We start from the raw sequence: 22,129 nt of genomic DNA, 5'->3' as shown, positions 1-22,129 counted from the left end.
TTTACACACTAATTTCCATTTAAATGGAGTGGAGAAGGTTTGCTTAAATAATTTACAAATTATCATCCTTAAATCATTCAACATTTCATTAAAAACAAATAAAATGACTTGTCAACTTCCTTATGATTGTCTTAATGATATATTAGAATATTTAAATGATGATAAAAATACTTTATATTCTTGTCTATTAGTTAATCAACTTTGTTGTGAAATTGCAGTTAGAATTTTATGGAGGAATTTTTGGAAGTTTTGTAAGTTTTACTTTTATGATAAACCTCGTGATATATCAACATCAATTATTACTACTTTAATTGGTTGTCTTCCTAAAGAATCAAAAAAGCTTTTAATTAAGAATGGTGTTAATATTACCATTATGGTTCGGAAGCCTCCATTGTTTAATTATGCATCATTTTGCAAAAGTATTTCAATTTGTAAAATTAATGAAATGATTCAGTATTTACTTAAAAATCAGCAATCAACTGTTTTAGAAATCTTATCACAAGAAATATTAAAAATGTTTATGAATCAAATTTCATCATTAAAAGTTTTGGATTTCAAGCATTCAAATTCAGGAAATATTAAATTTATTTATTTACCTGAAGCAAAAATTCATTTAGAAAATCTCACAGAATTAAAATGTGGTTCGAATATTTGTTCTGAATTTTTTTATCAAATGACTCAACTATGTCATAATATGCAATCATTAACTATAGTTTTTGAATCTCAAATTTCAAATTGGTTAACAGATTTAATTTCTGTACAAAATAATCTAAAAATTGTAAATCTTAAGCGTTATAATAATTATGATGATAAAATAACCACTTCGTTAATTAAGCATTCTTTAACATTAACAAAGTTAGCATTATATAGGTGTGATATAACCTTATCATTTATAGCTATGTTCAAAAATTTACAAGAACTCCATATAGATTTATATTTTGATTATTCTGGTTTTGGTCAATTACAGTATGTTTATTTTTCACAATTGAAGATTTTAAGAATCAATTACTACATATTTTCAACTGACACTGGCATTGATATGCTGCTACACAGTGTATGTAAATTTTTGGAAATTAATGGAAAAAATTTAACAGAATTATACATACTTAATATGTACTACTATAGTTTATTAATGAATTTAACTCTAGCTAAACTTTGTCCAAATCTTAGAATTTTATACTCTAATATTAGGGAGAAAAAATCATTGAAACTAACTTTAAATAATTGTCAATATTTAGAAATTATTGAACTTTGTTATAAGGATTGGCAAAGTGGTAAAACCTTATTCAAGATTTTAGCAAATTATTCACAAAAATATTTTCATACTTTAATTTTAGATTGTTATTTTAGAATGCAAATAAATTATCTTCTTCATGACTTGGAGGAATTTTCTAAAAACTGGCAAAATCATAATGTATCATATAGATCATTTTCACTGATTATTTTTGCTTCTAATCATTGCATTATTGAATCAAATATAAATATAGAGGATATAAAAATAGCTATTGATAAATATATTAAATTAGGTATTATTAAGAAATTTGAAATTAAATTGGAAAAAAATTTTGGATTAACTTAATGAAATATGATATATGATTATACTGTATACTATTCATATGATGGATATCTACTTTAGTGTTTATGATTCAAGAATAATAAACTGAATAATATTATAATATTAATAATATTAGCAGTAATACGGAAATTTTAATTATAATTTGTGTATTATCATATAAAATAAAAATTTGTTAATTGTGATAATTACTATAGAAATTAATTAACAAAAAAAAATTGGTTTGACCAATTATTTTCTTTTGAAAAAAATTTATATATTCATTAAAAATATAAACTGTTTTAATTCAAAATTATTTCTTAATGAAAAAAAAATACAATAATTATGTTCACAAAACTTATTTTTATTTCTTTGTTACCAAATGAGATATATGAGATATCACAGATTACACTATAAGGAAAACCATTGTGAGTTTTAAGGAAATATGATACAAATCATGGAAATTAAATTGATATCTTTTATTCCAAAGAATAATTCTGTATCCAAATGGGTTCCTGTATTTAAAGCTGAAATTATTTTAAGACTTTACAGGAAAATTTTTTCTTAAAGAATAACCTCTTCATATTAATGCTATTAGAAGTAATCAAATTGTATTAATTATTTATTAAAACAGAAATGTGATTTAATATCTTTTTTTTTTGTTTAAAAAAAAATTCTATTAATTAGGTAGGTGATTATCTTGTAAACTAATATCAACCAAAATGAAAATATTAAGTTTTATTACAATCTCATTTAGCAATAATATTATTAATCAAAAAGTTGTTTATAAATTCCTCTTGATAGTTCTAGTACTTAAATACTAAATAATAAATTAAGAACAAATAATACACATATCCTGCTAAAAACTCATTTTAAAAAATTTTTTTTTTGAATTTATATAATTTATATATAATTTATTAATTTTTCTAAAATAGAAATGAATTTTTTTATTATTACATTGATTACATTATAATTATATAGTACACACAAAAATACAAAATTAATGATGAATAAAGTAAAATAAAACTTTAAAGTCCATCCATCAAATTAAATGAAAATTAAATCAAAAATAAAAATAATTAAATACATTCATTCTAATTAGTAAAATAAATAAATGAAATAAAAAAAAACAGAACCCGACGGAAAGCTAATGTATTTAGTGTACATTCAATAAGAATATAGATAATTAAATTGAAATATTATCACAAGGAATATAAAATGATATAATTTAAACAAATTATTATTATTATTCTAGTAACAAGATTTAATGAGATAAATTTTAAATTTTATTATTTTATTAGGGAAATGTACGGTTAGTCTGTATAAAAAGTATTGTCATTTGATGCTTAGTAGTAAACAATATGTTGTAAATAAGTTTTATTTTTCCTCTAACTAATATATATATGACTTACGTTGATATAACATGAATTTTATGTGACACTGAGACATGTTCCGTATCCTGCTTTATCGCCACGTAATCTCTTTGTGAATTAATCCCTGATAAACCCTTAGAGAAATTTACTGGAACAATAATAGCTTCTTATTCTTTCAAAATAAATAGTAGATATAATTCTAAATTTATTATGGACTATTGCCAACCTAATTTTTTTATTCCAATTAATGCTGATAATTATAAACTTCAAACGATTATATGACACATTTTGCTTAATATTACTTAATATTTATTAGCGAAATTGTTTTTTGTTAAATAATATGGTGCAAATATAAAATTTACAGTAATTTTCTCTATCTTTGACCATTCAATAAAAAAGGACTCATACTTCTAGTAGGATGTAATTATTAGATGAGAAATACAGTTTATTTTTATATTTTATACATTTTGCTATGCTTGCTTTAATATAACTAAATATGACTAATAATAAAATCCCCAAATTCGTATCCAAAAATCAAAATTTACCCCTTTTTATAATATCTTAAGTTACTTTCTCCAAGAAACATTTTACCCTTTTTCAACTCAAAACTATAAAATTTTAAATTCTCCAAATTTCATACTCAATCAAACTGCACACTTTGGAACTTTATCGTTTTTCATGTTTTTGAAATTTTGAATTTTTCCTTCTTTTGACCTTCAAATTTCCTTCTTAATATGTAAGTACTCTGATTATAGTTCCCTTCCCAAATCTAATTATAGATTTACTCAAATCACATGTTATTTAGTTTAACGTTATCTCGGACGTTACATTTATAACGTCATACAATTTTAAACTACTACGCTAATTCTAAATATAATACTGCGCCTCATAATTAATAAATTTACTAGGTATACTACGGAATTACACCAGGATGATCAACTGATCAGCGGCTAAATTTATATGATCTTATGAATTTAAACAATTTTTTTTCAGTCGCCTTTTATATTATTTAGTAATTTTATCAATTTGAATTCATTTGTGGTAATAGATTCTTTTATTAAAAGTATCAAGAAGCTAATTAAGTCATCGAATGTTAATGAATTAAATAAAATATGTGAAGAATGTAATTACACGTGTAATGCAGTACTTTTCCAACATGGAAATTGGACTAGTGGTAATGATGATATTGATAAATTTATTCAAGAAACTCAGTTGTCAGCTCATAATATTGCAAAATCAGCATTAGAATGGATACGTTTTAATAGATTTAATAACACTATAAAAAGTAGATTTGGCGAAACATATAGAGCAAATTGGATTGATGGATATATATTTATGAATGGAATGATTAAAATCAAAATTGGAATAGACGGCGTCATAACGTACTTGTAACTCTTAAAAGTTTAAAAGATATTAAATTAAAATTTATGGATGAAGTATATCTAATTTATTAAATGAATTTTAAAATTTGCACTTTTGCTAATGTAAACTATATTTGTAGATCAATGAATCTTATGGAATAACTCAAAATCCAGAAACAAATAATTATATGATGGTTCTGAATGATAGATGTAAAAAATGTAATTGTACATGTAATGCAATTTATTTTCAACCAAAATTTTGTAAACTGGACTAGTGGTAATAAAATAATATTGATAAATTTATTCAAGATACTCAGTTATCAGCTCATGAAAACGCAGAAACAACATTGGAATGAGATTTAATAACACTATAAAAAGCAGATTTAGAGCAAATTGGATTGATGGATATATTTATGAATGGAATTATAAAAAACAAAATTGGGGAAGAAATAGAAATACTGTTGTGATTCTAAAAATATTAAATAACCAAAAAATATTAAATCAAAATTTATGGATGAGGTACTACTATATCTAATATATTAAATGAAAATTTTGAAATTTGTATTTTTGCTAACGTATTATATTTGTAGATAAATGAATCTTATGGAATAACTCAAAACCCAGAAACAAATAATTATATAATGGTTTTGAAAGATAAATGTAAAAAATGTAATTATACATGTAATGCAATTCATATTCAACAAAATTTTGTAAACTGGACTAGTGGTAATAATAATATTGATAAATTTATTCAAGATACTCAGCTATTGGCTCATGTTAGATATAAAGTATTTAAAACAGTATTAGAATGGATACCTTATGATAGGTTATAAGATATTAAATACATTACAAAAGGAGGGTTTGGCAAAGTGTATAGAGCAAATTGGGTTGATGGTTATATAGATAAATTGGATTTCAATAATAAAAATTGGAAAAGAAATAATAAAAACAAGTTTGTGGCACTAAAAAGTTTAGATAATTCAAAAAATGTCACATTGGAATTCATGAATGAGGTATATTAACTTTATTAATTAAATTTATTAAAGTAATTAAATACTAAAATTATTAATTTTACTAATATATTATAACTTTACTTGCCTATAGATTATGTTGCATAATAAAGGAAAATTAAACAATAATTATATTATTGAATTTTATGGAATAACTCAGGATCCAGAAACAGAAATTATATGATGATTTTAGACTATGCAGAAGATGGAAGTCTACGAAATTATTTAGATAAATATTATAGTACATTAGATTGGAATAAAAAGATTGATTATTTATAAGAAACTATACTTGGACTTAAATATATTCATGAAAAGGAATTCATTCATCGAGATTTGCATATTGGTAACATATTAAAGCTTAAACATAATGCAGTTATAACTGACATGGGATTATGCAAACCTGCAAATTATGATGCATAAAAAATAAGGTATATGGTATTTTACTTTATATAGCTCCTGAAATTTTAAGAGGAAAAAATTATACCAAGGCTGCTGATATTTACAGTTTTGGTATAATTATGTATGAAGTAATTTCTGGATTACCATCATACCATAATATAAGCCATAATAAAAATTTAGCTATAGGAATTTGTCAAGGACTCAGACCAAGATTTAATATTAAAGTACCTCAATTAATTATATATTTGATTAAAAGGTGCTTAGATTCAGATCCATTAAAACGGCCAAAAGCAGAAGAAATTGAAAATATTTTATACACATGGAATTGTAAATTCAGAAATAAGTAAACAATAGAATTACAAACACAAATTAAAGAAGCAGATAATATTAACAAAAATTCATCAAATAGCAGTAAATCTTCAACTTGTTTAGGAATATCATATATGACGCATTCAGAAGCTATTTACACAAGAAGATTTCTCAATTTTAATAATCTTCCTGAACCAAACAATTCTGATGATTATTACGAACAGAATGATAATATAGTAAGCAAAGACTTTTCAGTTGTTAATTAATAATTTAATTTTTTTAAAAAATTGTTAAGGATACTAATGAAATTTTTATTTATTAAATAGAATCTTTAGAATCTTTTCGAATTAGCAATTGATCATTAATTAAAATGTAACTTTTTTTAGTTTATATATGAATTACTAATATTACTTTTTTATTCATATCTTCCATATCTAAACTAATGTATTAATTTATTTGTTGGTTGATTTTTTTTAGGTTCCGATGTAGAATTTAAAAGTATTGTATAAAAATCATAATATTAAGTAATTGACCAGCAATATTAATGACATTATAGTAATTATACATTAGCATTAACTTTTTTGAGTGTATTTAGAAATATAGTATTTTTTTTTTGTTTTTATTTTAATTTTTTTAGTGAAAATTACGTTAAATAGAATTTTAAATTTTAGTGACCATATTTCGAAATTATGTACTTATTTATTTTATATTTTTGTTATAATAAAATTCATTGAAATTATTTCAAATATGATAAGATTTAAAAGTTTAAAAAATCTAACTTAAATAAAACTAGTAATTTCGCGATTAAAACTATTTGATTATATACATAGTAAATAAAAGGAAAGTTGAAATTTTCAGATTTTATATGATTTAATTTAGTAATTATCAAGCATATATTTGTATTTATTTATATTATTAATAAAGTATTATTTTGTTAAGCCTAAGGCAACGTGACTTATCACGGGCTTAGGTCTTACACTGGTTGATAATTTTGTCGAAATTTCAGACGTAAATCGATCATTTTAATATCTTAAATAAGTAGATGTACTGTCAAATAGTCAAATGGTGATATAAGAGTGTGAGTCATTAACGTTAATATTAGTAAATTCTTATTTATATAACTAGTACTACATTGAGTTTAAGATTGTTTTGGGTAAATAAGAATTGGAAATTTAGAATAAAAACAAAAACCTGAAAAACTTTCATTAATTACGTCATTATTTCACCAAATCTGCATATGACTATACTTTCTTTTTTTTGTTTTTTTTCTTTTTCGTATTGCTATTCTCAATAATCGTGCTACTCTGAGGATCCTTGTCGTAAAAGATAAATTATATTCATGAATTTTAAATTAAATATAAAATACTTAATAAATATTTTTATAGTTACCTTTTCTGTACTCCGTCCAGAAACATAATCACTAGAAATAGATGTTTTCACATCATCCACAAATTGCGGCGCTACTTGCGTATCATCCAAACTACCTGCAGTACCTGCAGACTGCGGCGCTTCTGGCTCTTCAATGAGTTCATCCCACCCACCTGTAGCTGTCGTTACTGGCGTTTCACCCCATCCACCTGCGGACTGCGGCGCTTCTGGCTCTTCACCCCATCCACCTGCAGACTGCAACGCTTCTGGCTCTTCACCCCATCCACCTGCTTCTGGTTCTTCAATGAGTTCACCCCATCCACCTGCAGACTGCGGCGCTACTGGCGTTTCACCCCATTCACCTGCAGAACCATCCAATGTGAAGTCCCATGCATCCTTCGTAGGTTTCTCCCATGTATACTTTAAATGCTCTTCAGTATTCCATGTATCTCTTACAAGTACTACTCTATCCCATGAACTATAATTTATAGGCGTCTTTTAAAATAAAGCAATAAAAATAAATTTTGATCATAAATTTCAAAATAACATATATATATAAATCTATTTCGTGATAAAATTAAATCAATACCTCTCCTTCATCACGACCACGACCGTAACCACGACCACCACGACCACGACCACGACCAAGACCACGACCAAGACCACGACCACGACCACGACCACGACTACAATTTTCACTGTTAATCTGGGAAAAAATCTTTATACGTGATTAAAAAAAAAAAAATTTGATCATAAATTTCAAAATAACATATATATATATAAATCTATTTCATGATAAAATTAAATCAATACCTCTCCTTCATCACGACCACGACCGTAACCACCACGAAAACAAATCTTTATACGTGATTAAAAAAAAAAATGTTTGATCATAAATTTCAAAATAACATATATATATATAAATCTATTTCGTGATAAAATTAAATCAATACCTCTCCTTCATCGCCTTCATCACGACCTCTACCAAAACGACCGCCACGACCGCGACCGCGACCAAAACCACGACCAAAACCACGACTACAATTTTCACTGTCAATCTGGGAAAAAATCTTTATATGTGATTAAAAAAAAAAAAGAAAAAAAAATTCAAAATTAATTCAAAATATTAATTGGACGTAAATTAATTTCTTTGGAGAATTTGAAAAATTTACCTTCTTTAACCTCTAAATATAATTTCAAAAAAATATTAATAAGCGATTCATAAATCAAACTTAAAAAATAAAATATATTTCTTGATAAAATCATAAAAGTCATTAAAAATACCTGTCTATATCTTCTAACACGACGTTTATTAGTTCTGCTAAAAGGTGCAGGATTAAATATTTCTATCGATTTATTTATATTATGTTGAGAAGGATTAATTTCTTTAACCATATGAGGTTTTGATATATTTAATTTGCTATCAGGGTGTAAATTTAAAAAGCTTTGTAATAAATCCAAATATAATTCCTCTGGTATAATTTTCCTATAAGGTAATATATTATCCGAAAATTCTTTAGAAGTTAAATCATAAAATTTAATAAAAGGAATACATTGTTCTAAGGTATTCCTTAAATTATTAAAATCATCTTTTGAATAACTAAGAGGTTCTGAAGAAAGCTCCGGATTTTGTGCAAGACCCCATTTAAGAACATTTTTCCATATTTGAACTACATCCATTTGAAGATTATCATTTTGAATAATCGAAATAAAAATTTTTTCTGGAATTGAAGGGAAATCTAATGATTCGAATATCTTATTCGGATTTTTTGACATTAAATTATTACAATAATTTTGAAGTTCTAAGAAAGAATAACTTTCAAAAATTGTCTGATATATCAAATAAAAATTTTGTTCCAACCAATTTGCTCTGTTATTAATCAAAAATAATTGTATATAAATAACCAATTCCTTAATACTTAATTCATTAGCAGCAATCAATAATTTAATTATATATAAATTATCATAATTTTTCAAAGTTAACTTCCCTCCATAAATATATCTAAATAAATAAAAAAAATCATTCACGATTAAAAAAAAAAATTATATGATTATAAAATGCATAAATAATATATTTTTTTTTAATACCTTAAAATTACTTGAAAAATTTCCGGCAAAATATTTGGTAATTCAATTCGTACTAAAGTTCCATCATAATTCTTCCATTTATTTTCAAATAAAATTTCTCGTAAATAAGGAGAACGATAATTTAATATGGCCATATGAGCACGAAATATTTTTGCGTGAGTTTTACCATCACCAACTTCAATCATAATATCGTAATATTCGCCATCATCTAAAACTTCAAGTAAATTTTGTGATAATTTTCGTAATAATTTATTACCATCCATTTTTTTTTTAAATATAAAAAAGAAAAAATGTCGTGAATGGGAACTTTATATATAAATTTAATGTTACCTAAAATTTGATCTTCACCAATTATATATTTTTTGCCTTAATTATGTCGGGAAATATTTTTCCTTTTTTTTTTGTGTAATACAAATTACGCAATCATTAAATAACAGTTAAGTCGTACAATATTGAGTCCTATTAATTTTCAACCGAGTGATACAAATTATTCGAAAATTTTATCAATTTGAAAATTTTTTTTTTAATGTACAGTACGTGTGACTTTATTTAACGTTGAATTCGTATAACGATAACATACAAATACCATTCGATAAATTGAACAAATAATTAATAGAAATATTTCAAAATAGGTTCATTCTTATATTCTAACATTGATACAAAAATACAAAATCAAACGAGTATATATCAAAATTGGTTCGGGTATTAACCTAATACGAAAATAACTTGAAATAATAGTCTAACATAAGGAAAAAGTTTATTTAAAATATATAAATAATTCACAAGAAATTACTGACGAATTTTTAAATAAGGTATTTGAATTTTTATTTATTTAAACTAAATACAATATAAGATTAATTTTTGATTTTTTGTATTTGATAGGTTAAATCATATTTCTAGTCTCCGGAATATCTCAAAATCCAGATACAAGAGATTATATTTTGGTCTTTAATAATAATTATATTAATCATTATTGTTTAAAATGTGAAAACAAATATGACGAGAATGCTTATAATAATTGGTGTAAATCACGTGAAATGAATCGTTTAAAAAATGATTTTGCAGACTGGACTAGTGGAAATGAGAAAATTGATGACTTCATCAAAAAGATGCAATTAAAACTCAATGAATATGGTGATATGATATTTGAATGGATACCATACAATAAGTTTATTGATGTTAAAGAAATAGAAAATAGTGTCTTTGCTACAGCAATATGGAAGGATGGACCATTATATTATAGCAAAATAAGAAGGAATTACAAAAGGGAATCAGATGAAAAGATTTTATTAAAATATCTATATAATTCACAAAATATTAATCACGCGTTTTTAAATGAGGCATGAAGTTTTTTTGAAAATTTAATTTAATTTAATTATTAATGAAAATAATATATTGATTTTATATTTTAATAGATCTTATATTCAGTTGAGGAAAGTTATGGAGTATCTCAAAATCCAAATACAAGAGATTTTGTTCTAGTTTTTATACTCATCACGGCGGATTTATGAAATACCCTAAATTTGTCCGTCATGTCAAATTAAATAAATATTTGACAGTCTTTCAGTCACCAAATTTCCCAAATTTATTAGTGAACGGTCAAAATGAGCCCTAAAAAATTTTTTGTACCCCAAATCTTGCGTCTAACCAATTTTTCCGTTACCTAACCAATTTTTCCAGTGTTAAAGGTGCGTCATATTTGACATTTTTTAGAAAAAAAGGCTTAATGTTTCTGTAAGTCAATTTTAATTCCCGAGGGCGCACCAGGGTTTTTGCCAAATTTCATAAATCCGCCGCAATGTAAATATTATTGTGAAAACTGTAGCAAAAAATACAATAATCAGTTTGAATTAAATAATAAAAGTTGTATGTCATGTCAAACAAATCATGAAAATAACAAAATTAGTGATTTAATTCAAGAAATAAAATTAAATATTGATCATAATTCTAGTGATTCTGGTATGATATTTGAATGGATACCATATGATCAGTTTAATGATATTAAAGAAATTGGTAAAGGTGGTTTCTCTACAGTATATTCGGTAATATGGAATGATGGTTTATTATCCTATTGTAATATAGGACCTGGAATGAGTCTTGATTATAAATGGAAAAGAGAATCAAATACAAAAGTTGCTTTAAAATGTTTACATAATTCACAAAATTTCCTTGGTGAATTTATAAATGAGGTATGAAATTTCTTTATAATTTAAAAATCCAACTACAAATGATTATATTATGGTTATTGAATATGCAGAAGGTGGAGATTTCAATAGTTATTTAAATAAAAAGTATGAAGTTTTTGATTGATTTAATGAATTAAGTGTATTAACTAATACTATTGAAGGACTTAATAAAATTCATCAAAAACTAGAGATGGTCAGTCGGTCCTGCGGTCTTTGATCGGTCCTGATCGGTCTTTAGGAAATTTTTGGAAAAGTAATAAGGCTGTGCTTCCAATTTTTTGTAGCACAACAGAACTGATTAAAGACCAAAAAGTGGTAAATTTTGGTCTCAATCTAATCACCCAATTTAGAGCTAGGCAGGTTTTTATTTTGCCAAAACCAGTATTTTTTGCTTTTTTCGGTCTTTTTCCAATTTCGCCTCTGCTGGTCTTAAAAAAAGAAGTATAAAGGCCAAATTTTGACATTTATTGGTCTTTAGCCATACTTGCTGCGCCTTAAAATTCAAGGGTGCATTCCTTATAACTTTCCCAAAGACCGGGCAGGACCGTCCAGGACCGAAAGACCGACTGACCATCCTTATCAAAAACAGATGGTTCATCGTGATTTTCATATTGGAAATATATTATTTACAAAATTTACAAAATTTGATCAGTATCATAATGAAAATAATGAGTCTATTGATTATGTTGCATGTATTTCTGATATGGGAGTAAAAAAATTGATGATAAGTATTTATGGAGTTATACCTTATATAGCTCCTGAAGTATTAAAAGGAAAACCTTATACTCAAGCAGCAGATATATATAGCTTTGGTATGATTATGTATGTTATAGCAACTAGAAGGCAACCTTTTGATGATTGTGCCCATGATGGGGTTCTGGCATTAAAAATATGTAATGGAATTAGACCTGAAATAAACGACAAAATTGCACCATAATGTTATATCGACTTAATTAATGAAAAGATGTTGGGATTCAAATCCAGATAATAAACCAAATTCAATTTAATTAAAAGAATTTATTGGCCGATTTTATAATTCATTAAATCCTCACATTTTGTATAAAATGCAAATAACTTTGATAGTTAAATAATTCAGTATAAATTATAGGTACAAAATTAGATATGACAAATTTTATGATATTTAATTATTTCTGCGTATTTTAACCATTTAAATAACAAACCGTTTTAAAAAAAAAACATTTTGCTTTTATATCCCACCTGAGTGAGTTTGTATTGTTGCATTATACCTCATGTCTCTTTATGTCATCTAATAACAAAATATCAAAGTAATTTCTTATCTCATATACAGATCTTTACCTATTTAACCTATTTAAAAGGGTGTTTGACAAGTTTTTATTGCGTGTTACTCCATACTATAGTAAGTTTTTTTATTAAATAAAATAATAATAATACTTTACATCATGTTAATTATGAGATTAGAGATTAGATGTATGAGTAATAATACAAACTAACATATTTTATCAATACGCAGTATATTACAATCAGTACATGATTAATAAGAAATAGACTTCAGTATACCTTTTTTTATTGTCCGAAACGTAAGTATAGTACACACTACAACTCCAACTAGGAAATATTATATTTTAGGTTCTTGTGTAACTATCAAAATGTCATTTTTGTTATGTATATCACGCGTGTTTAATTTATTTACACTAGTACACTCAAGAGCTGAGTTTATTTTTTCAGTAATGTATACATACAATACTAAAACTACTGTTAAACTATATATCAAAAATAAATTTAGCTTGAATAAAATTTAATAAATTTATTTTAATTAACAAAAATAAAAACTTTAATAATATAGGAATATTACACAATATCATAATATGTAATTAATTATGCAAGTATATTTAAGTTAATTATATGGTTTATAGGGAATAAATCATATTAGTAACTATGTATTATAAGCCACAATTATACATATTAGTCATCATTAAATCAATTAATATTACTAGTTTAGGTTAAATAACTTATAAATTAATTGTGACTCATAGATAATCTTGATTTTTTTTATCTATTTTATTATTAATCACTATGTATCTATGTATTCAAAGGGTTTTTAAAAATATATATATACCCTTAAATTTCCTCAAGGAAAAAATCAAAAAACAGATTTTCAAATATCAATATCAACTGTACCAAATCAAAATTTCTTTCAAATAACAAATTTTACAATTTAATATTTCAATTTGAAACCTCTCACCATCTATCATTACTTCAATATCTACCATTGCTCTATTACATTCTTTTTATTATTATTCTCATAAATACCTATATCCTCAACAACATAATTGTCTCAATTTTTATTTCATTAAAATTCTTAACTACTTTCATTCTTAAACTTCTCCTTCTATCTTGAACCTGCCTTTTCTGCATGACAACAGTCAAGATAAAAAATAAGATCAAGATGATAATCTTCTTCATTGATACTGGGTCCTCAGTGACCTATATCAGCGAGGAAGTGTTATGCTCATTTAGAATTGAATTAGCAGATCCCTTAAATGATAGTTTTCATGTTAGCATAAATAATAAGGGAGCTTGGGTAAAGATGTCGCATGCGCACTTTAAAGATATTTGCATTTTAGGAATGTCATTCCTAACTTCAAATAAAGTAGGTCTCCACGCATTTTCTAACATATTTCACTATTTTAAAAATTTATTACTATCTATAACCCTCATTCTGGTGAAGGTGAACAAGTGGATGCAATGATCAAGGAAGTTATGGCAACCTTGTTCTGCTAAACAGAAAATTAGGTTTCATTTTATTTCCTTCAAGCTTTTGTTTAATATCAACTTTGTTAAAAACACCAACAACTTCTTTGACAACATTAACATGCCAAAGTTCCAGTTCAGAAGCATTGTCAGCAAATTTAAGATTTTTTTTCTTCATGTTTCCAGATATACTTCTTGAGGATATCGATAGTTAACGATTCTATGAAGTACTCTTCTTTTTCAATAGAAATTTTATCGCTAAGAGGGATCGAGAAAATAGTTCCTTTACCTAAGACATAACAACTTAATAACATTTAACTATATTTCTGCAATTGCGAAAACTGAGAATTAAAAAAATAAAATTAATTTCAGTAAGAAAAAAAGGAATGTAGGCGTAAAAGAGGGTGTAGGATTTTTGCTGAATGCACCAGGAACTTCCGTATCGGAAATTGATACTTTGCCAAATGCTGGACTTATAGTGAGAAAAGAAACTATTCAAAAAAAAAGATTCAGCTAGCTGATTTACATCAGAAACTGAAACTGTCAAAGATTATATTATTGACAACGTATTTTTTTATATTTCTACATCTTAATAAAAATTATTTTAATATTTTTAATATTACCGATTGTTTAAAATTAACTCCATTTTTTATTTTTTTGTGAAGAAAATATTTTAGTTGCCCCTATGGATTATCCTGGACAGAAAAATGTAGTTTTGGATTTTTATCCAATAATTTTTCGGAAGTGGTTGTTGGGAAGTTTACGAAGAAGCAATGCTTCGTATGTGGAAAATTTTTATCGATACCGCCGCCATTAGCATTTCTTAGTGACGTTTTTTATTGGCAGAAATTATCAAAAGTTCTCTTCATATCTTTAATGATTATTATATTATGTAGAAAACTTTCACAGTTGTATTAGACATCAAACAAATAATTTTAATACTTCTCAACAAATTATTAATCAAACAAAAATAATTGACCAGATGCGTGATAATTAGGGATGGTAAAGTCCTAGGTCCTGGACCTAAAGACCTGGTCCTAGGACCTGGTCTGCAGATCTTTAGGTCCAAATTTTGGACCAGAAGCGGACCAGGTCCTAAAAAGTCCTAGCCAATAAGGTTATAAGAGACCTATATGTTTAAATTATATATGTATAATTTGCTGTAAATTTGATTTTAAGTAATTATAAATTATAAAAAAGTGCACTGCAATATTGCAATACAATTTTTATATTATTAAAATCATATAAAAAATGAGTTGCGATATTGCGATTCACATTTTTATATTAAAATCAATATAAAAAAGTGAATCGCGATACCGCAACTCACTTTTTTTATATAAAATCAATATAAAAAAGTGACTCGCGATACCGCAACTCACTTTTTTTATATAAAATCAATATAAAAAAGTGAATCGCGATACCGCAACTCACTTTTTTTATATAAAATCAATATAAAAAAGTGAATCCCGATACCGCAACTCACTTTTTTTATATAAAATCAATATAAAAAAGTGAATCCCGATATCGCAACTCACTTTTTTAATATTTAATTATTACTAAAATTCATAAAATCTATAAATAACTTAGTCAGGACCAGGTCCTGGGACCAGGTCCAGGACTGGTCCTAACAGGACCTGGTCCGCAGGTTCGTTCAATAGGACTTATAGGTCCCAGGACCAGGACCGGACCAGGACCGACCTAACCATCCCTAGTGATAATTACTCCTTTACCGAAGTTTTTTCAAAAATCATAACATTGTTTACACAGAAAAGCAGTTAAAAGTTTCTGGAAAAAAAAGTTTGCGATTTTCCTTTTAGATTAAATAACTTTGTAATGGTATTAATAAAGATAATTGCAAGATATTCCAGGCAAGTTTAGAGGATAATGATGATAATGTAGTTGTTTTCGCTGATGAAGATATAAATAGAAATTGGAGGAGGCATTAAACTCATTTAAATTATGTCAATAATATAATTTGGAGCTAATTAAGGTTAATTTAATGGTTGATTTTATAATTAAGTTTACGTTAAATTTATTTTATTTACGTTTAACTTCACCGTAAAATATTATAATTTAAAATTTATTTTTTTAATATTTATATTTGTTTTTATTTGCTTGATTTAACACTTAAATTTATTAATGTCTTGATGGTTCTTACAATTATTATAACTATTGATAAAAATTTAATTTAATTAGCGAATTTTGTAAAATGTGACAAAACGACAAAATGATCGACAAAATGATCGACATTTATATGAAAGACCGCTATGCTGAGTCCAGTCTGAAAGAGCTTCCAAATACGTTAATTAAAACTCTTAATAAGTTTTATGTATTAAGTTTTATTAGTCCGAAGAGGAGTAATCTCGCGATGATTCTTCACGTGATTAACTACCAGCAAAATATTTACCTAGTATCAGTGAAATAAACGTGAACGTGAAAATAGTATTAATGAGAAATGTATTTAGGGAACATGGCAACTCTTGAATAAGAGGAAGTCGGATGCACAAACCACCTTTTCCCCTTCTTCCTTCTCTTAGTAGGCCATTCTTCGGCTTTCTGTCGCTCAATAGCCGATATCTTGCATACCGGTCTCGTTTTAATTTTCGATTTTCTATATAAAAAGAATTATCGTTAACATTTTTACTAATGATTGTCAGAATAAAATACAAATCACCAAATCAACATCGATATCTTCTTCTTCTTCCTCTTTCTCTGACGATTTGCCGTTACTTAAAATTTTGATATATTTCGACGGGAGCCGAATATTCCTAACTGGTCGAAATAGGTCCAGTTCGGCCAGCCGTATCACCGTCACTTTAAAATAGAATGTCCTTTGACTACGCTCTGGACAATAATTTTTTTGATTGACGAATCATTATAATAAAAATGGAACATTTTGTTGATTTCTATGTAGAATTTAACGTATGTGAGAAATATTCCTTATTAAAAAAATAGATACGGAAATATATGGTTATAAATTCTGTATACTTTCCTTATTTCCATATATTTTAGTATAAACTTACATGAAATTGAAACAAATAAATCTTGAACGCATTGAGTACTCGGAATATTTAAAACTTGAATAATATGCATATCTTTACTATGTATATCTTTGCCATAATTAGATTTCATTAGTTTAAAATTGCGCTAAATCATTAAAACATGTAACAGAGTAACACTGTGACACATGATTAATTGGCGTAATTGTGCGACAATATCGGCAAAAAATCGATATAATTTACCCAATTCGACAAAATAAAAATTTGTTAACTCCCCTTTTTTCACTTTCAAAAATTTACAAATATGACATGTTCAAAAATATTTTCAGGAGATTTACCTGAATTAACTTATGGAGTTATAAAATATTTTCAAAATGATCATTCAACTTTATATTCGTGCACTTTAATCAACAGATTATGGTGTCGTTTAGCGATCCCATTATTGTGGGAAAATCCTTTTTCATCACGTACCGGAAACTATAATTTTATTGAAATTTACTTACATAATATAACTGATGATATTAAGACGGAATTAAATGAATGTAAAATTATTAATAATTCATTACCTTCGAATACCCTGTTCAATTATCTCAAGTTTTTAAAATATTTGAATACATTTAAGTTTATTATCTCTGTTGAAAAGTGGGTTGAAACTGCTATTAAACCTTTAAACCCCGAATATAGAGCATCTGATATTAGAAAATTGATTAATATATCATTATTTAAAATTTTTATTGAAAATGAAGTAAATTTACATACTCTTGAAATTGAGATCTCAGGTAATTATTATTACCCGTGTCTTAATACTATACTTGGGTTAATTTTAAAAAGTATAAATTTCATTCACAATATTAGAAATTTAAACCTTTATATTAATACTTCAGGTGTTCTCAAAAACGACAATAATGATTATATATTTCAAATAATTAATTTACATCAAAATCTTAAAAGAATTTTCTTACGTCATAATAATTTTCCTTTATATCAATCATTATTATTATCAAAAGATTATAATTGTTCAAATACTTTAAATACAATCATTTTTTATTGTGTTGATTTTAACAGTATAACCAATTTAAATAGAATTTTTGAACGACTAAATGTTTTAGAATCAGTTCATATCATTAAATGTACTTCTTTAAATAATGATTTTACTAAACAAATTATTAATTTAACTAAATCATTTAAATTGAAATCTTTATTTATAAACGAATTATTACAAATTGAATCATTACAATTATTATTACAAAAATTCGGTGATTATTTAGAAAATTTTGGGTATGAATTTGGATTTATACCTAATTCATCATCAAAACAAAAAATATTAGAATTAATTATAAAATATTGTAAAAATATCAAATATCTTGACTTAATTGGAAATGATGATCAAATTATTTATCCAGTATTATATTTAATTGAAAGTATTAAACAAAATCTTAATCATCTTTCAATCAGTACATCATATGACAGTAATGGATGTAGTTCAATTATATTACAAAATTTAGGTCAACATATTCCTTATAAATTAGAATATTTACATTTATTTCTTCATCATATTAAAATAATTGATTTTGAAGTATTTCTAAAAAATTCTCAAAATACTTTTATTAAGAAATTATTAATCTATAGTATTGAAGGTCAAGATATTTTACCTTCTATAAAAAAATATATCTTAAAAAAGAAAAGAGTTGAGTATTTATCTTTCTTTATAACTCCATTATATGATCTTAGAGGTCATAGTAGTGATTTATCTTCATTTAACAATGAAGTGAAAGAATTTGGGTTGTATAATATTAAAGTGCAAAGTTATTCTAGCTTAGTGATTCGTACAAGTGATTTTATAAAAGGAAATTAATTAGTAGTAAACACATAAAATGAAATATTAAAGAATACATGTATTTATTATGAAAATAAACTAAATATTTTTGATTCCAAGAATTTCTCCCTAGTCGAGCTTTTTTTAAAACGAATAGCGCAATAAAATTAACAAACGATGATTTATTACAGGGTATTAATAAAAGTGGGGGATCATGAATAGCATTTACCTTAAGATGTAACAGATGTTCATTTTGTGAATTTAAGCAAAACCATGCTTCGCCCTATAAGTTATAAATGATATGCAAATTTGTTAAAAAATGTGTCAAATAACTAATTTCCTCAATATTGGAAAAATTAAATTCGTCGTAATGTAATTAGAAATCACATTTATTGTAAAATTTTCAAATTTTCAAATATTTATGGTAAAATATCATTAAAAACTATATTTGGTATCATATAAAGTGCATTATCGAATTTTTTCTTGTATACAAAATTTTCAATATAGGTAATAATTTATTGAAGGAATATATATAATTTCTTGAAGTGGAATTCTCTTTATTGAATTTTTCTTAAATACCGACCTACCTACCATTTGATAGGAAATAATCAAGCTTCGATATATTGATAAGATTTTAAATCTGAAATATTTACTCGTAACCTTGTAAGAACAGTTCATAAAAATTAATTATAACTATGAAGTTGCTGTTGTTAGATTTAAGCATCTAAAAATTATCATATTTTTTATATGAAAAAATCTGTCATATGTTTATCGCTTAAACGCTATTGTATAGTTTTTAACTGCTTCACAACTGAACTTAGTAACTAAGAAGAGACATAATTCCTTTGGCCTTACGGCATAATTAAAGAGCGTAAAAATTTTGGCTTTTAGGGCCTGTTTTGTAAATTTCATTAACCTGCATCATTCTGTCATAATTTACTTACTATATATTAAGAAAGAAGATACAAAATTTGTTCTATTTACAAATGTTAAATTATTATTTAAATAAAGCTAGTATTATTGTCAAAGTAATGTGCAGTATCTATCAGGAAATGATGTTCGTATTATGTTACGTTAATATGATTACATCGTACTTCAATGAAGAGTTTAATAAGTACAATATTACAATATTTACCTGATAATCAATCTATCCGTTGAATGAGGCACGATGGCTTAAAATTTAACCTAGTAATTATAATGAACTCTTATGCAAGTTTACATTGTAGTGTCTGTAAAAGAAAGCATGATTTAATTGAAAGTAAATTGTAATATAGAGTTTATTTTATTATAAAGTTTACTGAAACTTGACAATATTATTTAAAATATGTTATATTTTTAGTTTTACTAAGCGACGAATAAAGAATTGTGGCGCAACTATTTTGTGCGGTTTTCAAAATATTTTGCGAAAAAGCATGTGAAATCAATAATTATTATGGCTAACAAAACGTTTTTGATATGAACATGAATAAACTTTAAGGTGATTTCATCAAATAATTTTCTACAATTTTTTAAAAAAATTTTCGTAATTCTAATTTAAAGAAAAAAAAATATTATTATTTTATCAAAAAAAAAAAAAAAAAAATTCCCCTATAATTATTTAAATATTTCGCTTAATAAACTTCAAATATGAAAATTCTTATATATATTTGAAAATAGAATCATAATATAAAAAGTCGATCTATTTTCTATATTCCACGTAAAAGGCTCATTTTTATGGAGTTTTTGTATAAAATTTTGTATAGGGAAAGTAGGTCCATTATTTTTTCCCTGTTATTTTGAATTCTGAACAATAGGAAAAACGAAGACAATCCAGACATGATAATATCATTAAAAAAAAAAGAGTAAAAAATACACTACTAGCAACTAGTAATTAGTAAGTAAACATGAGATTTTATTTGTCGATAATCAAAATATACATATTATTGTTGAAATCAATATATTATACTGTATATCTAGTAAATATAGCAAATAATAATTATTCTGTATCTGCATCACGATTAATATGTGTTTATAATTGTTGCTGCATCCGCATCATGTTGGCGGTCCGCCCCCGATTGGGGGTATTGGAGCGTCTAAAGTTGGTGCTGCGTCTGCGTCCCGTTTATATTCAACCGGTGCTGCGTCTGCGTCCCGTTTAAATCCAACCCCCGGTGCTGCGTCTGCGTCTCGTTTAAATGCAACTGCCGGTGCTGCGTCTGCGTCCCGTTTATAATTAAACGGTGCTGCGTCTGAGTCAATAATGAATTTAAATTATCAAATTTTCATTAAAAGATTCTTTAATATTAATAAAGTAAGATGATGATTTATTTACCCGCTAAAACAATGGTAATGACGAAAATCAACAAAAAGTATTTGAATTTCATTATTGCGTTATATATAATTTTTAATTCGTTATTTATTAATGCGTTTAAAGAAATTTCTCTCTACTTTCTCAAAGTATTTATATAAGAAAATTTTTTTATAATAACATATATTCCAAATTATTTAAAGGCGAGCGAAGTAAAGGAGGCGTACAAGAGTATTTTGCCACGTTTTTCTATATTGTGCCATGGCTATGTTAAAATTCATGAGGAAATGCGAGATTTTGATGTTAATAATTATTTTTTAGCCGTAATCATTTGCAAAATTGTTGTTTTATTAACGAGGGTGAAACAAAAGAGACGCATGAGAGTATTCTTGCCACGTTTTTTTTTACATTGCGCCACAATCGGAACAAACAGTGCCACTTTGAATTAATAATGCGGAAACAGATGATTTCTATTTTTTTAAAAGAATAAATAAATAAATAAATAAGGAAAGTATGACCTATTTCTTTTATCTGATCATTCACAGCCACATAATCATTAAAAAATAAAAGGTTATTGGACAATTTAATCATTTCAATACGTAATTTGTCAAAAGTACTTTGACGAACTACCTTTTCCATATTGAATTT

General features: G+C 25.6%; 5 protein-coding genes across 5 annotated transcripts; 3 read left to right on the top strand and 2 right to left on the bottom strand.

Moving 5' to 3' along the window:
* Positions 1 to 103: 103 nt before the first annotated feature.
* OCT59_023933 (uncharacterized protein) lies at positions 104 to 1,579 on the top strand (the record flags this gene model as incomplete). The annotated part of the gene is made up of 1 exon (XM_066135066.1): positions 104 to 1,579. One exon carries the CDS (start codon positions 104 to 106, stop codon positions 1,577 to 1,579), a length of 1,476 nt encoding a protein of 491 aa, XP_065991129.1.
* A 5,297-nt stretch (positions 1,580 to 6,876) lies between these two features.
* OCT59_023932 (uncharacterized protein) lies at positions 6,877 to 9,738 on the bottom strand. Its single transcript, XM_066135065.1, has 8 exons — positions 9,461 to 9,738; positions 8,657 to 9,374; positions 8,545 to 8,556; positions 8,326 to 8,442; positions 8,186 to 8,230; positions 7,962 to 8,090; positions 7,394 to 7,867; positions 6,877 to 7,317 (listed from the first exon to the last, which is right to left on the bottom strand). The coding sequence occupies exons 1-8, from the start codon at positions 9,721 to 9,723 to the stop codon at positions 7,246 to 7,248; spliced, it is 1,830 nt and encodes a 609-aa protein (XP_065991128.1). The 5' UTR covers positions 9,724 to 9,738; the 3' UTR covers positions 6,877 to 7,245.
* A 2,497-nt stretch (positions 9,739 to 12,235) lies between these two features.
* On the top strand, positions 12,236 to 12,583 carry OCT59_023931 (uncharacterized protein; the record flags this gene model as incomplete). The annotated part of the gene is made up of 1 exon (XM_025332224.2): positions 12,236 to 12,583. One exon carries the CDS (start codon positions 12,236 to 12,238, stop codon positions 12,581 to 12,583), a length of 348 nt encoding a protein of 115 aa, XP_025175230.2.
* Positions 12,584 to 17,682: 5,099 nt separating this feature from the next.
* OCT59_023930 (uncharacterized protein) lies at positions 17,683 to 19,310 on the top strand (the record flags this gene model as incomplete). The annotated part of the gene is made up of 1 exon (XM_025332225.2): positions 17,683 to 19,310. One exon carries the CDS (start codon positions 17,683 to 17,685, stop codon positions 19,231 to 19,233), a length of 1,551 nt encoding a protein of 516 aa, XP_025175231.1. The 3' UTR covers positions 19,234 to 19,310.
* A 1,739-nt stretch (positions 19,311 to 21,049) lies between these two features.
* OCT59_023929 (uncharacterized protein) lies at positions 21,050 to 21,652 on the bottom strand. Its single transcript, XM_025318812.2, has 2 exons — positions 21,506 to 21,652; positions 21,050 to 21,422 (listed from the first exon to the last, which is right to left on the bottom strand). Exons 1-2 carry the CDS (start codon positions 21,555 to 21,557, stop codon positions 21,226 to 21,228), a joined length of 249 nt encoding a protein of 82 aa, XP_025175232.1. The 5' UTR covers positions 21,558 to 21,652; the 3' UTR covers positions 21,050 to 21,225.
* Positions 21,653 to 22,129: the final 477 nt, after the last annotated feature.

The sequence above is a fragment of the Rhizophagus irregularis genome, chromosome 4 (assembly GCF_026210795.1).
Source record: "Rhizophagus irregularis chromosome 4, complete sequence".
Taxonomy (NCBI): domain Eukaryota; kingdom Fungi; phylum Glomeromycota; class Glomeromycetes; order Glomerales; family Glomeraceae; genus Rhizophagus; species Rhizophagus irregularis.
The sequence above is the reverse complement of the archived record's forward strand: the minus strand, read 5'-3'. Positions and strand labels throughout refer to the sequence as shown.

What these genes read in the sequence shown, in the direction of transcription:
- OCT59_023932 (XM_066135065.1), bottom strand. Translation starts at nt 9,723, where the DNA reads ATGGATGGTAATAAATTATTACGAAAATTATCACAAAATTTACTTGAA. An exon ending in ATGAAGGCGATGAAGGAGAG is followed by an intron (nt 8,231 to 8,325) that starts GTATTGATTTAA and finishes TCACGTATAAAG; the next exon opens with ATTTGTTTTCGTGGTGGTTA. An exon ending in GTGGTCGTGATGAAGGAGAG is followed by an intron (nt 7,868 to 7,961) that starts GTATTGATTTAA and finishes TTATTTTAAAAG; the next exon opens with ACGCCTATAAATTATAGTTC.
- OCT59_023929 (XM_025318812.2), bottom strand. Translation starts at nt 21,557, where the DNA reads ATGAAATTCAAATACTTTTTGTTGATTTTCGTCATTACCATTGTTTTA. An exon ending in CATTACCATTGTTTTAGCGG is followed by an intron (nt 21,423 to 21,505) that starts GTAAATAAATCA and finishes TTATTGACTCAG; the next exon opens with ACGCAGCACCGTTTAATTAT.